The 21,435-nt window shown below is 40.7% G+C and overlaps 1 protein-coding gene across 5 annotated transcripts in view; it reads left to right on the top strand.

The window, feature by feature from the left end:
• The window catches only part of AGPS (alkylglycerone phosphate synthase), a 101,220-nt gene that overhangs the window by 17,875 nt on the left and 61,910 nt on the right, over positions 1 to 21,435 (top strand). For 2 of the 5 annotated variants that reach the window (XM_009672648.2, XM_068948438.1), the window contains exon 3: positions 12,304 to 12,515. The exons of 2 other annotated variants lie outside the window; for them this stretch is intronic. Coding sequence is in view for 1 of the 3 variants with exons in the window: in XM_068948435.1 (XP_068804536.1) it covers positions 16,302 to 16,495 (194 nt within the window). In the remaining 2 variants the exon portion in view is untranslated. Of the gene's footprint in view, positions 1 to 12,303; positions 12,516 to 16,022; positions 16,496 to 21,435 lie in introns of those variants that run through there. One more of the 5 variants, XM_068948435.1, reaches the window with a different exon arrangement.

Here is a 21,435-nt window from a genome sequence, read left to right as displayed (position 1 = left end):
CATTGCAGTCAGTGTTTAAGTAATGCAAAAAGCTTATTAAAAATGACTTTGTCATTTCAAAATCTAGAGTGCTTTGCTAAGAGCATTAATGCTATTTCAGTTACTTTATCTGCCTGTAAGATTCTTGCCAATTTTCTTAGCTTCCTAGCACACAGTCATAATTTCTTACTTTTTTTTATATGTTCTTTGCTGTGTTGCCATGTAAGAGATTCTCAGACAGAAAAAGCTGATTGTTTACACATGAGAAACAGTAAAATAGTTACCCAAATGATGCTGGAAACTGTATGAAATAAAGCAGGAAACTGCTTTCTGTAATCTCTGTGCCATGATAATCTCTAATGGGGCATACATATACCTCCCCACTGGTCAAATAGCACTGTAACAGCTATGCGTGTTAATGGAAAAGTAGAAGACAAAATTACTGCAAATAAAAAATTAAAGCTCTAGGAGGATGATAAACAGTTACCCTGTCCGCAGTGCCTGGAGAGATGGGTTGACAAAGCCTGTGATTGTGGTCAGTCTAAGCCTCCTAAGCATCCCGTGCTCCAGGTTTTGAACCTCTTCTAGAGGCTGCTGTACTGGATTAGACTGCATAACGTTCAAGTTTAGACCTTCAGATTCCCTTCTAGGTATGCCTTCAGACTGTAATGAAGGTCATAGTCACGTTATAACTGCAGTCACCAAATCCAGTTGTCTAGCCAAATCTTCAATGCCCTTGTGCATAAAAATCTTTCAGAGAAAGAACTAGATCAGGGAATGGTAGATAAGAGTTTTATCCAGCAAAACTTCAAAGATTTCTCCTTTAATGAAGCTTAATATTTCTAAGATTTTCCACTGATACAAAGCCTAATGTGTCTGTTATTCCAGCCTTTCCCACTACCTGCTGGAAGTAAAATGCCACACCTCCCTGCAGTTGCCTGAGGTCTTGCTCCTATTTTACTGCTCAAGGAGAGTTATCTGTAGAGAAGAAAGATCTGTCACAGAGCACAAAATAATCAGTACGTGAACTTAAAATCATAGATTTTTGTTTCATTTTTTTTTAACAAAGCTGTCTTTACTTTGAAGCGTCCATCTGCAGAGCTATAAATGTTAGCGAGAAAGCCTCTACTTAGGTTTTATTTTCTGTTACCAAGAGCAGTTGGCCATCTGCTGGGTAAAAGGAAAGCTTTGCTTTGTTGCGTTTGGAAGCAAAGGTTACAAATAACTGCAGCCTAGTGCTTTGCAAATGATATGTTTATGCTGATCAGAAAATGCCTTGACTTTTTCAAAGTTAACTCATTCTGTTTTATCTATTAAGATCTCCTTAGATCAGAATCCAGTACTATGCAGTTTAAAACGTCTTTCATTTAGAGATGCTGTCTGTATAAGATTCTTGCTGTCCCCAGGTGTGGAAGGACAGATGAAAAGATGAGGCTTGCTTTTTGTCACCAGATTTTGAGGTACAACTTCAGCCTCTGCATGCCAGCACATGAAGTGATGTCTGCACTACTCAGGGATCCCTGCCTGCTCTGTCTGGCCTCTGCTGGGACTATTTGGATTTGTCTTCACAGTCTTCAGTGGCCAGGAGCTTGCTGCTAGCGCATGTGGCCAACCGTGTCTATCTGGCACTCCTCAAGGCAGGCACATCTGCAGACAAGTGTTCAGTATTCCTTAAAGAGCACTCTGGTGCTGAATTTTAAGATGATAGAGTCTGATAGAAGCCTTGGTCCTGCTGTAGGGATTTACAGAACTGAGGATATTGCTTCACAAGTTCCCCTATGCAGAGGCATTGATTTAAATTGATTCTTCACAATTAAGCATTCCAGAAGTTTAGGAGATGTACATGTTCAGGAGCTGCTGACTCCTGGGTCTTGCTCCAACGTTTAGTATATTTTAAGGTCTCTTGGGGCCAATGCACAAGGTAAGACGGAGTGAAAACTGAACAGTTAACAGAGGGCAAAAAACTTGCCATAAAGAAATTAGAGATGAGGTAATTGGAATTCTTCAAAAGCTCTTCGGTTGAATGAAGTCAAAATGTAACTGACTGAAATGATAAGGTATGATTGATTAGGCACAAGGATCAAGTCTACCTGTTTTAACAGCAAACAACAATGCCATATAAGTCAGGTACAAGGTATAGAACCAGGAATACATAATTTCACCAGGAAAAGAAATCTGATGCAAGTAATTTTTCAGTTTCTTAAATCGTGCTTAGAAGCTGGTTAGTAACTACAATAAAATGTTTAGACACTGTAACAAAAGTGCTTAGAAAATATTTTGTTAATAAACACTTCAGTTAACTATAAAAAAAATGCTAAAAAGAGCTTTCTATAGAGGAGACGTGCTACGTCTCTGCGTTCCCCTTGCAGGATCAGCGAACTCTCCACTGAAGATCCGGCATGACAAAGCAGTGCTTTCAGCAGGGATTCTTTTGTTGGAGAGTTTGAACAATGCACTGAGCAGTGAATGAGGAAATTAAAACATCTTATTGGAAGAATGAGTGAGAAACTATCTCTAGCCATTTAAGGAATAATACAAGGACAGGAGAAAGATTCAAGTTAGGGGCTCAAAAATAAGCACTCCAGCTCTGTCTTGCTCTCCCCTATACCAGGAGTCTCACCCTCTCCTTTCCAGCTAAAATTAAATGTTTAAATAGGAGTAAGGCAGTGTAATGCTCTTGGCCCAAGCTTCTTTGTGCCAAGATGTCCAGAGCGTTTTATTGTTGTCACTGCAGGACAATCTCCCTGATCAACGTCTCAATTTTCTAACTCTCCCTCTGCTAAATTTATTGTCATGGTTTTATTTTTCCTTCAGTCACAAGATTGTATTTTCCTTACGCACCCTCTTAAAACTAATCTATACATTGGCCAGGAGGGAGTGCTGTAGCACGGGAGCCAGCACTCATCCTCGTGTCTTAACAGGCCCTCTTCCAGCAAGCTTGGGGAATGATTGCCCTGAGATTTCTCACCAAGCCGCTTTCAAGTCACAAGAACCAGGAGGAATGACTTGGTACTTCTTTTTATGCCTAGTCATTAGGTATATTTACAGTAGTACTTTCTCCCTCAAAGTTTGGCATTGCTTTCTTTACCCCTGCTTTCTATTTTACAACTGTTTCTTGCCCCTAAACTTCCAGTGCTGCAGTGCTGAGGAGCCATGAACACAAGGACAGTTTGTTTTCTACTTCTCAAAACACAAAGCATGTTGTGTTAAAGAGAAAATAAATTGTTTCTCTCTCTCATATGAAAGTGCCTACCTTCTTCAGTAATATCATTGCATGTAATGGAGCAGTAAGCTGGTCCCCCATCAAACAAAGAAAGCAGTAGAGATTAATTATCTCACAAATATTTTGGAGAATCAAGCAGTTCACCCATTTGTGCTGCTCCATTTCCCGTGTTTTCAGCTGAAAGAGCAGGCTGCTGTCTAAATTGATGGCATCCTTTTCAGCTGAGACCAGCTTAATCTATTTTGTGTTCTTCAAGAAAGGGGCTGCCTTTGTTATCCCTTGTATGCACCACATTTCTCTGTTGAAACAAAGCACTGGTGAAAAACATTGGCTTGACAGTGCTTGAGACCAGAGTCCTCAGGTCTGACAAAGCTGTGGCAGTAAGAGCATTTAAGGTGTCCTGCTGGTCCAAATTTTGGAGTATGAGCTAAAGCCTTGCTTTAATTTTGTATACTTAAAATTGTACAACACAGTCATTGAATCTGCAATGAATTCAAATCACTTCATCATAAGGAAGCAAAATTAAAAAGAAAAAATTAACATATAACCGTTAATTCCAAATGTTAAAGGTCCTCCAAATTGCCTCTTAGTGACTCATATGATTCAGTCTGTTTTAGCACTGCTTGCTTATTTATAGGTAACGCTGCTATTTAATGGTTCTTACCCATGACTGTCTACCCTACCCTCCTCTAGGAGGCTCTCACTCCCATCACAAGGACAGTTTATCCTTCTGTGGAGCAGCTGCTGAACTGCTCTAGTTTATAGCCTGGCATATTTACATAAATTGCCACTCATTCCTCTTAACATACTGTACTGTAATTTACAAAATCCTGAAAATCATCTTTTTTTACTGGCATCTCTGATGTCAAAACTGTTTTCAAAACTGCAGCAAGTTTACATCTGAGCAGAAACGTTGCTTTCACTTGTACAAGTATTCTGTTCAGCTGCCTTTGACTCCCTAGCCTAAATTAACATTGAATCAACATTTGTTTTGTTTCATAGAATAACAAAGTTAACCACATTTTATCAGACTTCCTTGATCTCATTATTTTTATTATTACTATTACTTCAGTTTCAGTCTGCTTGTTTCTCAGACAGGGCAAAACTGAAGAGCTCAGCTGCTAGTCCAGGAAAAAGAGAATGAAAATGAGGTGTGGAAGTTGCATGCTTCTGCTCAAAATTAAGTGCACTGTATTTAATATAGTACTGGTATAATGATAACTGAATGTAAACCAGGAGATCCCTCCCTCCTTTTGCTGTGGTTAGCCACCTGACTGCAAAGACACACAGTGGGCTGCGCTCACCAGCCTGCAGTAAAGTTCCCTATTCACAGGCCTCCAGTTCTTCTTTCAGTGACTGGAATTCTTCCTGTTATTCCACTCCTCTGGGAATAGCAGGTCCATGAGGTACAAAAGAACCCTGCACTAGTTACACAGAAGATTTTGTGCTTATGGCACCGGCACTCTCCCGCTGAAGCCTTCTATAGCACAAGCGTTGTTGGCCGTTCAGTTTGCCTCTGTTATCGAGTGATGTAACTGTAGGGTACCTGATCCACTCTTGGCACAGCAAGAGAATTAGTTCTATGCTCAGTACCACCAGCTGTCCCTGTCTACACTCTGCCTATTATCTAAGTTATCATTATCTTTTTGTGTTCTTGGATATCTTTCTAAAATTATGATCCTAAGGTGTCTCTAAAAATGAATGTGAATTGTATTGTTCTCCTATATCTAGTTAGTACATGCTGGGAAAGAGCCTTTGGTTTGTCAGTAGGCACCTATGATTTGGCAATGCAGGGATAAGCTGGGTCAAACTGGAAAGAAGGCTGTACATGGAGTGAATGTATAAACTCTGTGAGGGAAGATATAGCATTGCAGGAGACTTTGGGAAAATAAAAACTAAGGGGGAAGCGATATTACCTAGGGCTAAAAAACATAAGTACAGCAGATTATGAAACCAGTGGGCTGTTTGGACGAGAGCCCATAAAGTTTAGTCTGTGAACTGCAAATCTGCTCTAGGATGTAAGGACGTAGCTTAACCCATGCCTCAGATCTTAATAGCAGGGATAATATTCACTCTTTGCTGTGCATTGAAAGGCAGTGGGTTTGAATTATAGAGGATATAGGTGTCTGCATGCATCAGAACAAATGCAGAGACTTCAGGGTAGTTGTATCCTGTCTTTACCATTTTCACAAAGCACATACCATGTACTGGTTGCACACAAGTCTTCAGGAAAAAAAGCAACCAAAATAATGAAATTATGTGAAGGGAATCCTAATAACAGAATCAAACACTTAATTCAAATGCTAACACCTGCCATTTAAAGTGTTTCATTTTAAAAAGTCATATGATTATTTGCCAACTTCCATTTATGAGCAGTTTTTGCATGGCCTATTCAAACACTCCTCCCATCCCAAGTACGTTTACACAATTACATTGCTTAATTGTGTCTGATGTTGCATACCTTGGTATCCCCCAGAGCATACTCAGGTAATTCTCTTAAAATTTAATAGATACTAGAAGAAATTGTTCCTTCTCATTAAACTCTGTGGAAAGATTTGCAATAGCTGATTTGTTATGCTGCCTTGCTAAAGAGTTTGAGTTAACCACAGGAATTAAGTGTTTTACCTTTAAATGAAGAAGGTCAAACACATTTTTACTAACTTACCTGATAAATGTCTATTTTCCAGCACTAAAGAATTCTGTAATAAGATTCTGGCACAAGAATCTTAAGAACTGCAAGAATCTTAAGAACTGCACAAATGTACTACTATTGTTTCATCAGCACCTTTTTCTCATTTTAAGTAAATACCCAATAGACTGGAACTACATTCAAGCAAAATCAGCCCTCTCCATAGCCTTGTATTTCCCCTCATTTCTTGAGATGTTATTTCCCACCCAGAAACCATCAAGTTCTTAAAAACAGAATCTTCTCAAAAGGATACACATTGAGTTTTAATATAAAACACAAGCAACGTTGTCTTCCACAATACAGTTTATGTATTTATAGAGCCTTAAGGAGGTAAAAGAATGGTTATCAATAACATATCTAAGGACATAAGCAAAATATGGAATTAAATAGATGTTATTATTAGGTCATTTCTTCCTTCTTTAAATTCTGAGGAATTGTGACAGATTGGGAAAATTTTACTGCAAACTACGTACTTAAAATGGATGATTTTACAAAATGCCATAATGCAGTCTAGTTTCCAGTACCTCCCCAATGATCTGATATACATAAAGATCCTAGCTATATCCCAAATTGACCTCAGGATCCACACACATTAGAATACAGGAGAATGTCAGGGCATAGAATTGTCAAGACAAATTGCTGAACGTTCATGTTTACTATATTCAGCTCCTGCTGCCTCCATTTTACATAGAACATTTCTCTAGAGTTTGTTTGCTGGCTATCAAAGCAATGTGTTTGAGAAGATATATGAAGAGATCTTCTCATACATACATAGCTATCTGAATGAAAAGAATCAAAATTATATGAAGTAAATGCCTCAGAAGGAAACTACCAATTCTCTTCAGGAGAAATTCATAAATTGGACTAACAGAGGCAATGCTCATTCTCAAAGGGGGATTTTCACAGTTGCAACAGTTCCTGTCAGGCTTCCAAAAAGAGGTATAAAACTGAAATGAAAAATGGAGGTTATGAAAGCAAATAAAGACAGAGTAATTATGACATGAAGTCACCAAGATAAAATGCAGGTGTGTAGGTATTGCAACAACCAAGAAAGTAGTCAGGCAAATACTTTCCACAGAGTCTTCCTTGTTATGCTGGGCAGTTACATTTCCCCTCAACTGACAGCTTTCAAAAAAAGAAAAAGGAGAGAAAGTCTTGGGTAAAAAAAAACACAAAAACTCTTGAGGTCCTTTGGGATATGTACCTTGAAAGCTAAGTGTTTCTGCATGCTTACTTTCACCACACATGTCATCCTTTAGCTTTGTCAATAACTATGTGTTTAGTTTTATTGAATTCTCTCAAACTAATATGAAAGCTTTTTCTTTTGATAGGCTTCAGTGTTGTGATAGGGTTGGAACTGGGCAGGGATATACATCTTCACACAACTGAGAATTTGAGGAAGCTTGTCTTCCTTCCTTTCAGGAACTTGCATGCAGCAGGACTGTTATCACAGTAGAATGAAAGAAGTGAAATAATTCATTAGGAACCTGCCGAACATGTGCTTTTATTAACATAGCTACCACTGTTGTTACTGGTGATAGTTTAATTGGTTTTACTGCAAGTAAACAGAGTGGATGGAAATAAAAGTATCTTAGTCTGCAAGGACTATCTTGCATTGGTTGACACACAGACTCATCCATGCATAACTAAGAGCTTAGCAAGTATTATTGTTCCATGCAAGAGTGTGATGCACAATAGTCAAATCTGGATGTTACCAATACAATGCTTTAAACTCCACCCTGGGACACCAGTGAAGGGCTTGGTAAAATCCCAGCCATTTCAGAGGACTAGAAATGCATTTAATATTTTGACAAGGATTCAGTACTTGCTTCTCAGTTACCAGCTCTTGCCCAAATACAGGTGTATTGTTTCATATAGTATGTTCAGATCATTCGGTTGAATGAAAGCTGAACTAGTTGATTATCATTGACAACATCTCTCCTTAGGAGAGAATTGAGCACTTGTACAAACACATCTTTCTTTTGTATGTTTGCAATAACATGTCAGTCAGTAGCAGATAAAAACCACTGAAGAGCAATGCTGCCCAGTAACCTTTCCACATAAGGATGAGTCAGCTTCTAGTAGGAGACCCCTGGATAGGAAGTTTCATTCGTGGGCCCTGTAGGTTCTTACCCTCTTTTCCCAGGTTTCAGTTCTTCCTGTCCTTGTGTTACCATTCCAGATGCAGCCTGATCCTTAAGCATGGCTTGAGGTCCAGCAGGCTTCTCCCTAGCTGTCATCCAAGACCTGTGCCTTCCTTGTCCTGTAGTATTGAATCCTGAAAGCTGAACCTCATAAGCTGGTAGTGGATAGATAGATGTGATACCTTACCCTCAGTCTCCACTGACTCTACAAAGATGGCACAAAGCTTAAGTAGCTCTTTGACAAATTGATTCCTTTCAGGAAGGCTTCTTGGCCCATCCAAATATCAACAAAACACCTCCCAGAGGATGAGTTACACAGTGGTGAATGATACGTTCATGAATGGGTTTATGCTTCCTGCATTTCTGGTATTAAAGTGACTAATCCTGGTAAGCTCAAGGGTTTATGCCCTTTTATCTCATCAGCACCTTCCAAGCTCATGCTTCAGCTGTAGATGTCCCACACCCATTCTGTACTCAAGGCAGCCAGAACCCCACCTTTTCTGTAGGTGGTGGCTTTTTGTACAGAGTTGTAGAAACAGAACAAAAAGGTGTTGCCAACACATTAGTGTCACTCATATCTGAGCTGAAGTAGAACTGGAGAAAATGGCATCTAATCCATACCTTATTCACTAGGCGTTCACTTTGTTTTAGCTATGCAAACAGTTGCATTAAGTGAAGACTCTTAAAAAGAATTCTTCTACTCCATTCACATCCATCTCACCTGTTACAGAAAGCTTCATTAATTCTTTTGTTGTACACTAAAGGAGTGAGAAAGTAAGAACACACCTTCATGCTAGCTTTGTATTAGTTTATCCAGTAGAGAAATGCCCTCTTATCAATAAGTTATTTGAGCTATCATTTAGAAGATTAATAAGCCATTAGTTTACAGTTTGACTAAAACTATATTTTACTTATATTATGGATAGGAAAAAATAAAATCATATCCCAAAGTTAAGACAAAAGCATGCTAAGTCATGTAAGTTACATTTATCATATTTAACCTTGCCCATGTTACTCAATTTAGCTCCCTTAATCATTTTCATTACATCATCTCCAGGGTAATATAGTTATGCATTTTTCCACATTGCTGTCTCTCAGAGAGCAGAAGAAAGGCCATACCACTTCAGACCATGGTCCATCTAACCACATATCCTATCTCTAGCACTGGCCACAAGCAGACAACTTGAAGAGTAAGAACAGATAAAGCATGTATGATACTTCCCCATAATATTCTGCCATCCTGTAACCATTTTCAGCTCAAGGATTTTCCTAGACTTGTTGCAATCTATTTGCTAAGCTGATACTGACCTTTCTTCCAAGTTCTTGTCCAGCCCTCTGCCGGGGCACAAACCCAGGAGCCACTAGGACTCCCTATGCCAGCAAGGGAGTGGGGCAGGCTAGGGGCAGCCCCCAGCATCAGGCACCTAGGCTGAGTAGTCAGTCCACAGGTCAGGGTCCAGATTAGCAGGACCCATGGCTAGGCAGGGGTAGAGCCCAAGCCCAGCACTGTTACCACATCACTGGAACAAGCCCCAGGCTGAGCTTAAATACAGCCCTAGGGTCAAGGGCACATGTGGGTGGGGGCCCCAGCTGGGGCTGCTCAGGGCCCTTAAGGTCTCCTTAAGGTCTGTTAGTGCCTCTAGGGCCTAGCAGCTTGTTTACTTATGTAACCTTTTTTTTCTTTTGGGGGGGGGGGAGGGTTGCCTGTATTGTTGACAATTTTCTTGATTCTTAAAGTCTTTTGAGTTGCAGTTTGTATGTTTGTAAATTGGACTACTTTTTCTGTTTCTGTTTGAAGTCACATTGTCTGTTTGCCATAGGTACTACTATTGACAGAATCTTAAGCACCTAATGTGTAATAACTTTACTTTGGGAAGACCTGTCTAATACAAGGTGCAGGAGATTAGTGGCTGCTATACAAAACACAGTATGTAACACTCCACAATGTATTTGAGTTGTTCTTTCCTAGCACTTCTAAACTAGAATAGAAGGACTTGATGGTTTTGATGCTCCATGCTTTTTGCTCTACACCTGCTGAAAAGTTGGCAATTTAAAATTAAAGATCAGCATGTTTTTCGTGCTTTTCAGCTTCTAATTTTTCACCAGGGTAGGAAAAAAATAGTTCATGTCATGGAAAGCCGACTTTTCCTATCTTTCTCGTTGCTTACTATGATAAGAATGTTGTTCTTTTGCTGCCCTCAGAACCAGGGAGTTGAATGAAGGATTATCTGGTAATTTAAAAATGTTCTATTTTAAAAGCAAACAAAAAACCTTTTCCTGCTACCTAGTCAGTAAGGGTAGGTCAGTAAGCGCAGGTTTGTATTATTACATTAACAACCCCAGTTAGTTCTGACTAGGGTCATGAACTTCTTCAGGCTGCAATAAAGTTCTGTTGAATTTTTTCAAAATTCTTTTTGCATTTTAAGTTGACTACTGTACTCTTTACCTTCTCATCTAGATGTGTGTACAGTTGCTGTTTCATCATCCCATCTAAGGCTGGAGGTGTTTCCATCAATTAATTTTACACAACTGATACCTACATCTCAAAGGCTCTCATGCTACCTTAGGTGATGTTCATTGATCTGTTGAACTTCATACAGGGCAAGATAATTTATGAGAAGAATATTTTCTTTTCACAGCCTGTGTATGGGTTGCATGAGAGTGTAGTCTTTGTCCTTAGCAACATGTTTTCTCTCTGCTCTCCTGAGGAACTACTGCATTATAGAGCTCTGAGAGACCTTGTTATATAGACCTTTGTGAAAGTGTAAAGTATTTTGCTACTTTATTTTGTATTACACTATAAACTCATTAAAAATTATGTTATTTGAAACTGTCATTGTGCACAGTTCTAAAAATGCACATCTTTGAAGACATGAGGAAATCTCATGTTGAGTTGGTGTTACACTCATCCTTGTAGATGTGCTCAGGAGCATGTGGGAAAAAAAAGCTTATGGAACTGTAGAAATGCTGCGGCATTGGCTTGGCAATAATTGCACACTTCAAACTACCACTTTGTATATCTGCTGGCGTTATTTAGTTAAATGGTAGTTCTCTTTGTTGCCACAATAATAGTACTTCCAAAATTGTTCTGTGCGCTAGGTTTTCTTCTCAGCACTTCTACTTATCAGTTAGATTTTATATGAATAAATTAGGCATATTTTATGAAAACATGTCAGTGGTTCACCTCAGGGAAGTGATGAGAAACAGCAGTCCCACAATGTGTCGGTACGTTATGTTACCTCTTTTTAAATTGTGAAGATCGCTATCCTTCCAAGGGAGCGGAGAATTGCATTCAGAGTGCTAACAGGAACTCAGCAGAGGCCTGTCAATGCAAAAAGGTAAGAAAAAGACAGCGTGTTCCCACTGAAGTCTGTTCTCATTGTACGCAAAGACCACTCTCTTGCACAGGAACAAGGTGTTGATTAGCTGTATTTTAGCTGTATTGTTATTCTCTGCAAGACACAGAGGTTCACACAGGTTTCAGAGCTATGCCACCATGTCCCTCCTGCCCATAGGTGAAACTCTAGATGCACAGACTTGAAAATTAATTGCGATTTTTTTGGAGAATTAAGTCCTGAAGTGGTGATAAATTTTCCTGACCAGATATTCATTAAATTCCATTTTTTACTTGGAACCTACTATGATTAGGGTCAAATAAGAAATATTGCACCTTACAAGTAACTGATACAAAGAAACATTCCAGCAAAATATGAAGTCCACTACAGTGAGTCTAGTATCTCATTGCACACCTTCAACAATGTGAAAAGATTTAGATAACTGTGATTTAAAAGCCCTCCAGCTACATCCAGAACTTCAGTGTACACAATGTGAATGGGAACTCAGTCAAGAGACCTACATTTGTTCCCTAAAGACTGTTATTTCACAGCAGCAGATAGTTAAATGCAGATACACATGAGTTAATCCAGAAAGTAGTATACAAATTATTCACGAGGGGGAACTTAACTCCATAACCAAACTATCAAACTGCTGGAACAGCTATTTATATTGCAGTAATACCAGAAACCTAACCTAAGGCTGAGACCCCACTGTAACTAGTGCAATTCCTGCTCCAGGAAACTGACAGACTATTTTCTAGTCAAACTACACAAATGGCATGAAATGAATTGACAAAAGTGAGAATAAAAGCAAAACAAATACTACTACTATCAGGCTTTTATGTACTGCTTTTCATCAGTAGGTCTTATGCTGGTTGATCGCATATTGTCACACAATCCTTAGTGTATTTATCTTCAAATCAATCTCTGTAGGGAGATATCCCTGATTTCTATATGGGGAGCTATGACACAAGGAGGCACCAATATTGCATCTGAAGTAGAGAACTGAACCAAGGTCTCGCTGCTCCTATGCCACGTACTGCTCCCTGGAGAACTTTCTGCTGGTTGCTTAGCTAATGGAAAGGCATCATGTTGAAGTATCATGGGAGAAATAGGCCCTTGAGAGGAATTTGAAAGAGGATAAGGTAAGAGCTTTATTATTTTTGAAGTTATTTTCTTTCATATACATGACAGAACAAGCATAAGGATGCATGAGGAAGGAACGAATGCATAAATCAACACTGATAGGCAAAATATCATTATGAAAGTATTAATAGTCACATAGATATTAGTCTCCCACTTCAAGCTTTCCATAAAGCTGATTGCCTCCATCAAACTGCAAAAGCTAATCATGAAAATAGGTCCCATGGGACAACAGAGCAGGCTTCAACTGTGTGAGGTATTCCACTTCACAGAGAAAATGTTGGAATTAACCTGAGTAGGTCACTTTGCCCTGAGCAGAACTGTTTATACTGACACCATTTCTGATAGATGCTATGTTGTCTGTTCTTAAAGCTGTCTTAGGAAGGTGGTTTCATAGTCTACTTCGGTAATCTACAGCAGTGTTTCATTTTCACTACCATCAGAAAGCTTTCATAATAATGAAGTTATGTCTTGCAATTTGAGCTCATTACTTCTTACCAACATACCAGAGGCATGAAGGGCAGATTGATTGCTCCTGTTCACTTTATAGCAGTCTTTTACATATTTGAAGACTGTTATCATATCCTTAGTTTTCTCTTCTTTAGGCTAAAGAGACTCATTTTGTACAGCCTTCATCCTCTGGTGAAAAAGCCCACTTCCGTTCTTATTCTTTCTGTTCTCCTTTAAATTCTTTGCAGTTCTCACATCTTTCCTGAGGTGGAAACTCAAGGCAGAGGAAAGCACTCCAGGAATAGCTGAGGCCCCATCAATACGTAGCTACAAATTCCTTGTAGGAGACTCCATCTGGGGTTGGTATCACATCTGTATCTCCTCTTAAATCTCACTTCTTCTCCCTCTTCATGGTCCAGGAACCTGTGTAGGATTGCCTTTCCCATTACCTAAAGGTGCCAGTGGTGAGAATTACAAAGGATGGAGGGATCTGCCACACAATGTTATAGTTACACTGACGGTAGATTTGGACAAGCTGAACTGATTGCCCACCAGTCACTAATCAGGAAAGGCTCTGCCCCGCAGAGTTATAATAACCCCATTGGGTACAAGGATGGATCATTCTCCCTGAAGAGTGCCATCTCCTGATGGTGCTGATGCTTCAGGATGAATCCCAGCTGTTCACATAGGGCCTCATATGTGATCAGGATTGTTTAACGGTTCTGTACCTAGCACTGGCTGTCCCAGTTGCAGAGAGGGATGTAATCCTACCACTCACTGTTTCTCTCCCTCCCCTAAAACTGCCGCTCGAACATGAGGGGATTTGACTAAGCAATGGCTATGGGTTAGGCTGATGTCTGGAGGTGACAGAAAAAAAGAATGGGGCAATGTTGTTTGCCCTCCAAGCCTATCTAGAATGAAGGAGAGGCCTGTGGTCCCACGTTCTCCTGCCAGGCAATACCTAGCCCCTGTCGTACAGCCTGCGGGCAATTCTGAGAATATCTCAAAGGTGCAAGTCTTGCCAGAATGACTGCAGCAGCTGCAAGAGGCAGCATGGCTCTGCACCAAGTGTGAAGTGGAGGCTGATGAGCTGTGTCAGGCTGGGACTTAAACAGAGCACGTTGACATGGACATTAGTCATGTCTGAGGCCGACAAGTGGAGGCTGGGTTTCTGATCGCAGGGTCTGTGTTACTCAGTGCACTCCTCGACACAAATAAAATGGATCTGACCATCCTGAAAGCCCTAAGACTTCACTAGAATAGATGCAAGCCAGTCCACATCACTTAACTGGGACATAGGAGGCATTCCCCAGGATAAGTACACAACACTAGCCTGACTGTGCTAAGTCTGCTGTTATTTGGAATAGGAACTTGACTTGTCCCACAGCAAAAGGTGCTGGAAGAAAATGTAAGCATTTCAGACTTCAGTCTAGAAACCATACAGGTTTTGTCAACAAGAGATCTGTCAGGGTTCATGAACAAAAAAAGAAGAGTCTTTGAATGGGATCACAAAATATTTATCACTTTTTGAACATTTGGTTAGAGTTTTCATAACCATTGTAGTTATGACAGAAATTAGAATAACTTCAACATTATTACCTGGAGACTGTGTTTTAGGTTTAAAGTATGACAGTCTGGTATATTTAGGTGAAAAAGCTTGGTTATGTTTATTATTTGGGCAAATAATTTTACTTGAATTGATATATTCTGATAAGTAATTTTTTTTTAAACTAGCAATCTACAGTAAAATTGATGGTTGAACAGGTATCAGTGGGTTCATAATTCCACAGTCATGTAAGTCCCCCTGTAACCTATATTGAGTTACAGATTATCTACATACTTCAACAAGAGTACCTGTATAGACTAGCAGAACAATGGCTGTGAAATAGAATTTGTAGCAAGATTAGAGTGAAATCTTGGAGTAATTTAATTGATTAGCGGCTCTGGAAAGCTATATTTTTGATACTTTTACTATTACCAGTTTTTGACTTCAAAGATTTATTTCTCTTAGAAGTTAATTTTGCTAATAAAAGCATGCATTTTTGAGAATACCTCAGTCTGTAGGTTAGTCAAGAGACAACAAGGAATCTAGGTTGACTAGTTAACCAAAGTTTATTTTATGGTTTAGTCAGTGCATGTGAAGCAGTCTACCATTCTCCGATTTGTTTAAGCAGTCTTCAACTTCTTTCAGCTGCCTGAAAGGAGAGAGGAGTCTGTAGTAACAAAAGTAGGATAGTGAGCTTTACTTTCAAATAAAAGTGATTTTGAAAGTGGTGCAGGTTTCCTGGGAGGAATGGATAATTAGGAGCCTGGAGCCTCTCTTTTAGCAAAATATGGTATGTGAAGAGCAGCCAGCCTATATAATACAGTGAGAGGTACATGGCTAAGCAGCCCCTCATCCATCACCCAGGGCCTTGTTTTGAGACTCTGCTGTTTGGTTCTTGTCAACTGTAATATTATTATAACATCTGTAACTGCTGTAGGATTATGTCACCTCACCCACCTATTTCTTAAGTATCCCACCTATGTTAATGCCATTCATGAGCATTTCGTAATTCACTTGTGCAATCCTCTGCTTTAACAGCATCTTTGTATTGTCTCAAGTCTGTTTAGAGATCAAAGTAGATAGGAACAATTATAGGACAATCTGCAATAAACCCCTTTGTCTCCCTTGTTTCTTAATGCGAACTGTGGATTGCTGACGTAGAAGGCTGTTCTGGCGGGCTGTGTGACTGCACATAGAAACAGGCCTAGGCGTTCCACTTTTAGTAACAGATGTGTTCTTCACTTCTTTCTGAGTAGAGGAAAGCGCAGTGTGACTTTTTGGCACTTAATCATGCTCCACTCTGGACAACACAGAAGCGACTCCAGCAGATTGCAGCTAGTCAGTACAAATTGTCTGGGTCACATGCTAGAAAGCAGCATTTCAAATCTAGGTCAGGAAATTCCCCTTCTGGTATTTCTCTCCTCTTGACCTGCAGCCTTTCACCCATTTGCGCCGCACAGCGGAAACGGAAGCGCGGCTGATGTCAGCCGTTTTACATAACGCCCACGGCCCCTGAAACTGCCTAAGGGAAGCGCAGCTGGGGTTCGGATGCGAAGCATTTCTCTGCGCTCCGCAGCTTTACAAAGCCACTGCCCGCAACTGAAAGGCTGACGCCCTGCCCGGCCTCTGCGAGGCCGAGGGGCGGCCGGGGCCGGGGGACCCAGCAGGGCCGCGGGGCGGGACGGGGCGGTGCATGCCGGGACAGCCTATATGAGCGGGCCCGCCAGGGCCGCGCCTTCCGCTGCCCCGACCTTTCACCCGGCAGCGGTCTGCGGCACAACACGGAAGTGCGATGGCGGCCGCGGCGGAGGAGGCAGAGGGAAGCGGCTCGGGCTCCCCGTCCTCCGCCCGGCGCAGGCTGCGCATCATCTCCGGGCACCTGCGGGGCTCTCCGTGGGCTCCGGGGCGGGAAGCGCCCTCGCCGAGCCCCTGCAAGGCGCAGGGGGCCCCCACGGGGCCGGCCTCCGGCTCCATCCCCAAGAAGCGGTAGGCGCCGGGGGGGCGGCGCGGCCGGGGCCGGGCTGGTCGGCGTCCGCGGAGCCTGCGCTGGGGAGGGCGGGCTTGCTGCCGCCCGGGGCCGGGCGTCCGGGAGGCCCCGCGGCGGGGGGTTGTGCGGCGTTAAGCGGAGCGGTGGGGGCACCTCCGGGTTTGACAGCAGCCGGGGGGTGTCAGAAAAGCAGCAGGGAGCCGTTGGGAGGGAAGCGAGGTTAGATGCAGCCTTGGGTAAAGTGCTGAAGTGATTAGCGGTTATAGGGAGCGCATGAAACCTCAGAAAAGTGAGTTTCAGTCTTTTTTCTTGTTTTGTTCCCCTAATAAGTGGGGTTGTGTGTGGGCAGAGTCACCTTAATAACTGCAGGAGAGGTTTCATATTTGCAAAATAACCTGCTACTCTAATGAAGAGTGCAGCATGCATGGAAGAGCAAGGTTTGTATATAGGCTTTTTGCTGTGCCCACTTCACAGTCACGTGAAATCTTCACCTGATATGAATGCTACCAAAAATGTACTCATAAGTTCTAACGCAGTCTATGGGAGCTGAATAGTCATCATATCTGGGTTTTTTGTGTTTCTTATAGTGTTTAGTAAGAAAGAATCTTAGTTCCCGTGAGACCACAGGAAGAAGAATAGTCATTATCAACCTAAAAATTATTTTTCTGAACAAACTAATAACTAATTTCTGAATCTTCTTTTGCTACATTCTTTTAAATGTTGCAATTATAATTCCCCGGTATAGCTTCCTGTAACTTTTTATAAGGTCAGCCTTTTTGATGGGTGGTCTTGTTTTTATTTTGCAGTCTCTCCTCTCCCAGATGTGGATTTTCTATGTGTCTGTTGGCTTGTTATCCTGTAAGAGTGTCTTAAGGTTTGGTTTATAGACAACTTAACTGCTCTCCATTGAGCTGTGTATAGGCACTAGTATGGTGCCTGTTGGTGTATGGAGGAGGCCTAGAGGTAACTAGTGGTTAATCCATTCAGCCCATGGTTTGCTTTGAACTTGTTTTTCCCTGACAAGCTCAAGCCCCTGCAAGAGCTTTGTGGTAGCAAGCCAAGGTATGAATTATTCCAGCAGGCTATGCTTTCTGTCCAGGGGTTACAAGCTGAACATGCCTCCTTTGGAAGACTGGGATGTCATGTGCATGAAGTCAAATGTTAAGAACTTTGAGAGGCTGTAGCTCTCGTTGTCAGAAGACTTGATATTCACGTAGGAGATGCGTTCTCATGTCAAATGATGTTGCTCGCTGGGAGAAATGGCTTGTTCCAAAACTCTCTGCTTCTGCATTGAGTTACTCCTTGGTTTAAGAGTTCAGTAGGAAGCTGTCATCGTTTTTGAAAAACGATGTTTTTGAAAAGTATCTATCTAGCTAGGTTTAGGGAGTACCTTCTACTGCCAATAATTGCATTCTTAGAGCGGCAAAAATGGGATAGAAAAATCTTTTGTGAAGATGCACATAATCCTAAGGGTAGATTATTTTTCCATGGAAACGCAGGCTTAGTAAACTTAACACCTGCACAGAACATGTTAGCAGCATCATTCTCCCATACTGATTCTTTGCTATAGGAACATAATATATTGCTGTTTTTATCCCAAATATGTTGTTCTGGATTAAGAATAAATATGACATTGCTTCCAGGAGCTTACAATTAAAGTGATGCAACTGCTGTAAGAGCATAAGGGAGGTGCTGAAAATTTTGGTTAGTGCAGTAGATTCAACTATCATGATGTAGCTAGAGCCTGGTGTTCTCATGTGTATTGAAACAGAAGAACCTAAAGGAAGGTGCGTTTGTTTTTAGATGTACCCTCTGAATACCTGAGATGTGAGGGAATGTGTTTGAGACGTTACATACAAGGAGTCTGTGAGACTTAGCTAATGGTTTGGATATTAGGATCTAGGTAGAGATTGTAGTTGAGGATAATACCCAGGTTTTGGAGTGAGTGATGGGGGAGGAGGCTTCTGTTGCCTGTAGTGATTCAGAAAGAGGCAGCAGCATAGAGTGGTGAGTGATAAAGGGGCTGAGCCTTGTTCTGGCTAAGCTAATCTGGAGCTGGTTGACTCATTCAAGAGATATAGAACATAATGGACAGAAGGATTCAAGTCTGTGGTAGAGTAATCTGAGTGACTGTCCAGGTGATTGAAATCGCTTAAAGGTGGAGAAGGCCTAGAAGGTCATCCTGGAATATGTGCAGAAACTTGGGAGAGAGTGAGGAGATCCTCTGTGAGAAGCTATAAACACATAGTTAAAATATATTGAAAAATACCGTTTTAAGGCAGACAATGTCAGTTCAGAAGTTCGGTTGAGAGATTATTAGATTCTGGTGAAGGTGTTCCTGGTGGAATGAGAAGGTAAAGAGATTTTTGTGAGGAAATTGAAAAAAGCTACGTAGTTACTGTAACAGATGTCTTTAAAGCTTACCAGAAGTGAGGAATTTTAGAAAATCAATTTATATGATCACCAACTTAATTTTTCCATTGATGGGCTAAGTGCTGGGCTCTCTTAGCACTTAGTTAAAATTGCTACATGAGTAAATTAAGCTTGCTTGGGTGGCGTGGTCATTGGTATAAGGCTAGGGGCTATTATCAGTGCTAAGGGGAGTTTTCCCAGAATTCTTTGCTTTAGGCATGACTTGCATTCTTGGGCGAATGTGTTCAAGCAATGACTTATTATATTTGTGGGGTGGTTTTTGTTTGTCTTTCCATTTGGGTAGTATAGTAGCTGAGAGTACCTAAAACGTATTTGTTCAGATAATTAAAAACAGTCCTAAGGGTGGAAGTCTTTCAAGGGTGATGATTTAAAAAAAAAAAATTGCACACGCACGCAGCAAAACCAAACGCACCTCTAAATGAAAACATGGAGAACCAGACAGAAAGACAATCTGACTGTGAATAGGTAGTTTACAAATAAAGATGCTATGTCTAGAACTTTTTCAAGAGTTTTGAGCTGATGATCAGACATCTGTTAGGAACTGTCAGATGGCTGGAACACTCTGGCTATGCTGTATGGAGGCTGTAGTAAATGCAGTAAAGGGTTAGGTCTGAAAGATTACAGCCGAATTTGCATTTGGGGCTGTGATTACAGAGCAATGAAGCTAGGTGAATAAAATAGGTTTTGAAGTATAAACCTGGGTGTAAGGAGGTGTGGCTGTTTAGTGGTTCAGCTGGTTAAATATCTTTTACTGAAATATTTTATGTCCAGCGTTTAACCTGCACTGGTTAAGCTTCTTCCTTATTTCAGTCCAAAGGTGTCTGCAAATCTTGTGAAGCTGCACTATCGAAGAATAGAAGACACTTAAGTATTTCAAGTTTTGTCAGAGTTATAAGTGTTTTTAGGTCTTTGAACAGATTACAAGGTTCTGAAGTTTCTTAAAATTTTGATTTACCAAAGTTTTCTGCTCAATTTTGAGCTATATGTATATTCACACTTACCGTTGCACCTGGCTGGAAGATCCTGTTAGGTTGAAGCAGATTAAAATAATCTGTACCAAATTTAATATCGCTATCAAGTTAATTGACTTTCAGCCTTGTTTAAGGGCTTTTGCCTGTGTCTTAGCATGCTCACAAATTCAGAGGTAGGCAATACTAAACTGTTTTTTCCATCTATCAAGGGGACAACAGTGAGGATTTAATGTAACCTCATGTTGGGAAGATCTTCAAGATAATGTTTTTATAAGTTGCTGAAAAGTCTTACAAAAAGAACTGATCTATAGGTAGTTACAGTGATGCTGCGTGGCTTTTTGTCAGCAGTATTAGGACAATCCAAACCAAGATGCTCTTTTTTTGCAGTCTCCTATTAAATCTGTACATGATGATTCAGCTTTTCTGCCTCTTTCTGAGCTCCTAGATTAACTTTTCCTAGTAAAGCTGTAGCCAAAGGTACCTTAAGAATTTTCTGTATTCATTATGCCTGTTGCATCTTTCCAGTAGTGTTTGAAATAGTACCATCAAAACATTTGTCGTAGGGACTCTGTTGCACAAGATTTAATTGCCATCTGTTTTTCTTCTACAAAGCAGGAAACTTGCTTTGACTGCATCCTTGCAGTACTTCAAGCGTATGTCTCTGATCACTGAAAATTTCTTCTGACCACTTACCTACTGTAGTCACTAGACACTGACCAGTGTAATTGACCTGGGGAAATACTGATTTCTTCTTGTTGACAGTCCAAAGACTTAATGTTCAGCATCTTGTTCAGTCATTTTTCTTCACCAGAGAAGGCACCAAGGAGGAGAGTTTGTGGAATTGACTGAGATTCTGTGGGTACCTATCTAACTCTCTGTTTCCAAGTAAAAGTGCTCATTGAAGGCTAAGCAGTATGAGTTTGCAAATTGGCATGTTTACAAATTGTAGTAGGCTTCCTATTTAAAGACTCTTACCTAGAGGAAAACTTTGTCAAAGGTAAGCTACTATAAACTTTAAGTTTCCTAGTGAGGAACATCTTGTAAGGGTAGAGAGATGTTGTATCTTGGTGGTATTACTGGTCTGAATTTTGTTTTAATTCAATGTGAAGTGAGGGATGGGGGTCTTGTACAGAACTTGTACTGTATTGAAAATGTTGTGACTAAGGTGCTCAGACTCCTCAGAACACAGTTGTACCAGGATAGCTAATATGTATGTTAGAAAATCTGTTTCGTCTCAGACGTGGACCTTATATTGATATTTATCTATACATAATAGTCTATTACAATTAATTCAAATCAAACTTTACACAGTATGTGCCTTGTTAAAAGGGAGTATTGAGCAGGTGTAGTTAAATGTTGACTCCTTAGCTCACGGGCTTAAAATTTTCTCTCCTGGAGCAAGAAAAAAAGCAGGGCAGGATTTCCTGACTTTCCCCTCTCTGTGGGGTGGTTTCTTCCCTGTGGAATGAAGAGAGGTTTGGGTTACCTTTTGTGCTTAGTATAGGTGCCCTGCTACTAGGGCAGACTAAGGGATG

The sequence above is a fragment of the Struthio camelus genome, chromosome 6 (genome assembly GCF_040807025.1).
Source record: "Struthio camelus isolate bStrCam1 chromosome 6, bStrCam1.hap1, whole genome shotgun sequence".
NCBI lineage: Eukaryota > Metazoa > Chordata > Aves > Struthioniformes > Struthionidae > Struthio > Struthio camelus.
Note: the sequence above shows the minus strand (reverse complement) of the source record. Positions and strands in the feature narration are given on the sequence as shown.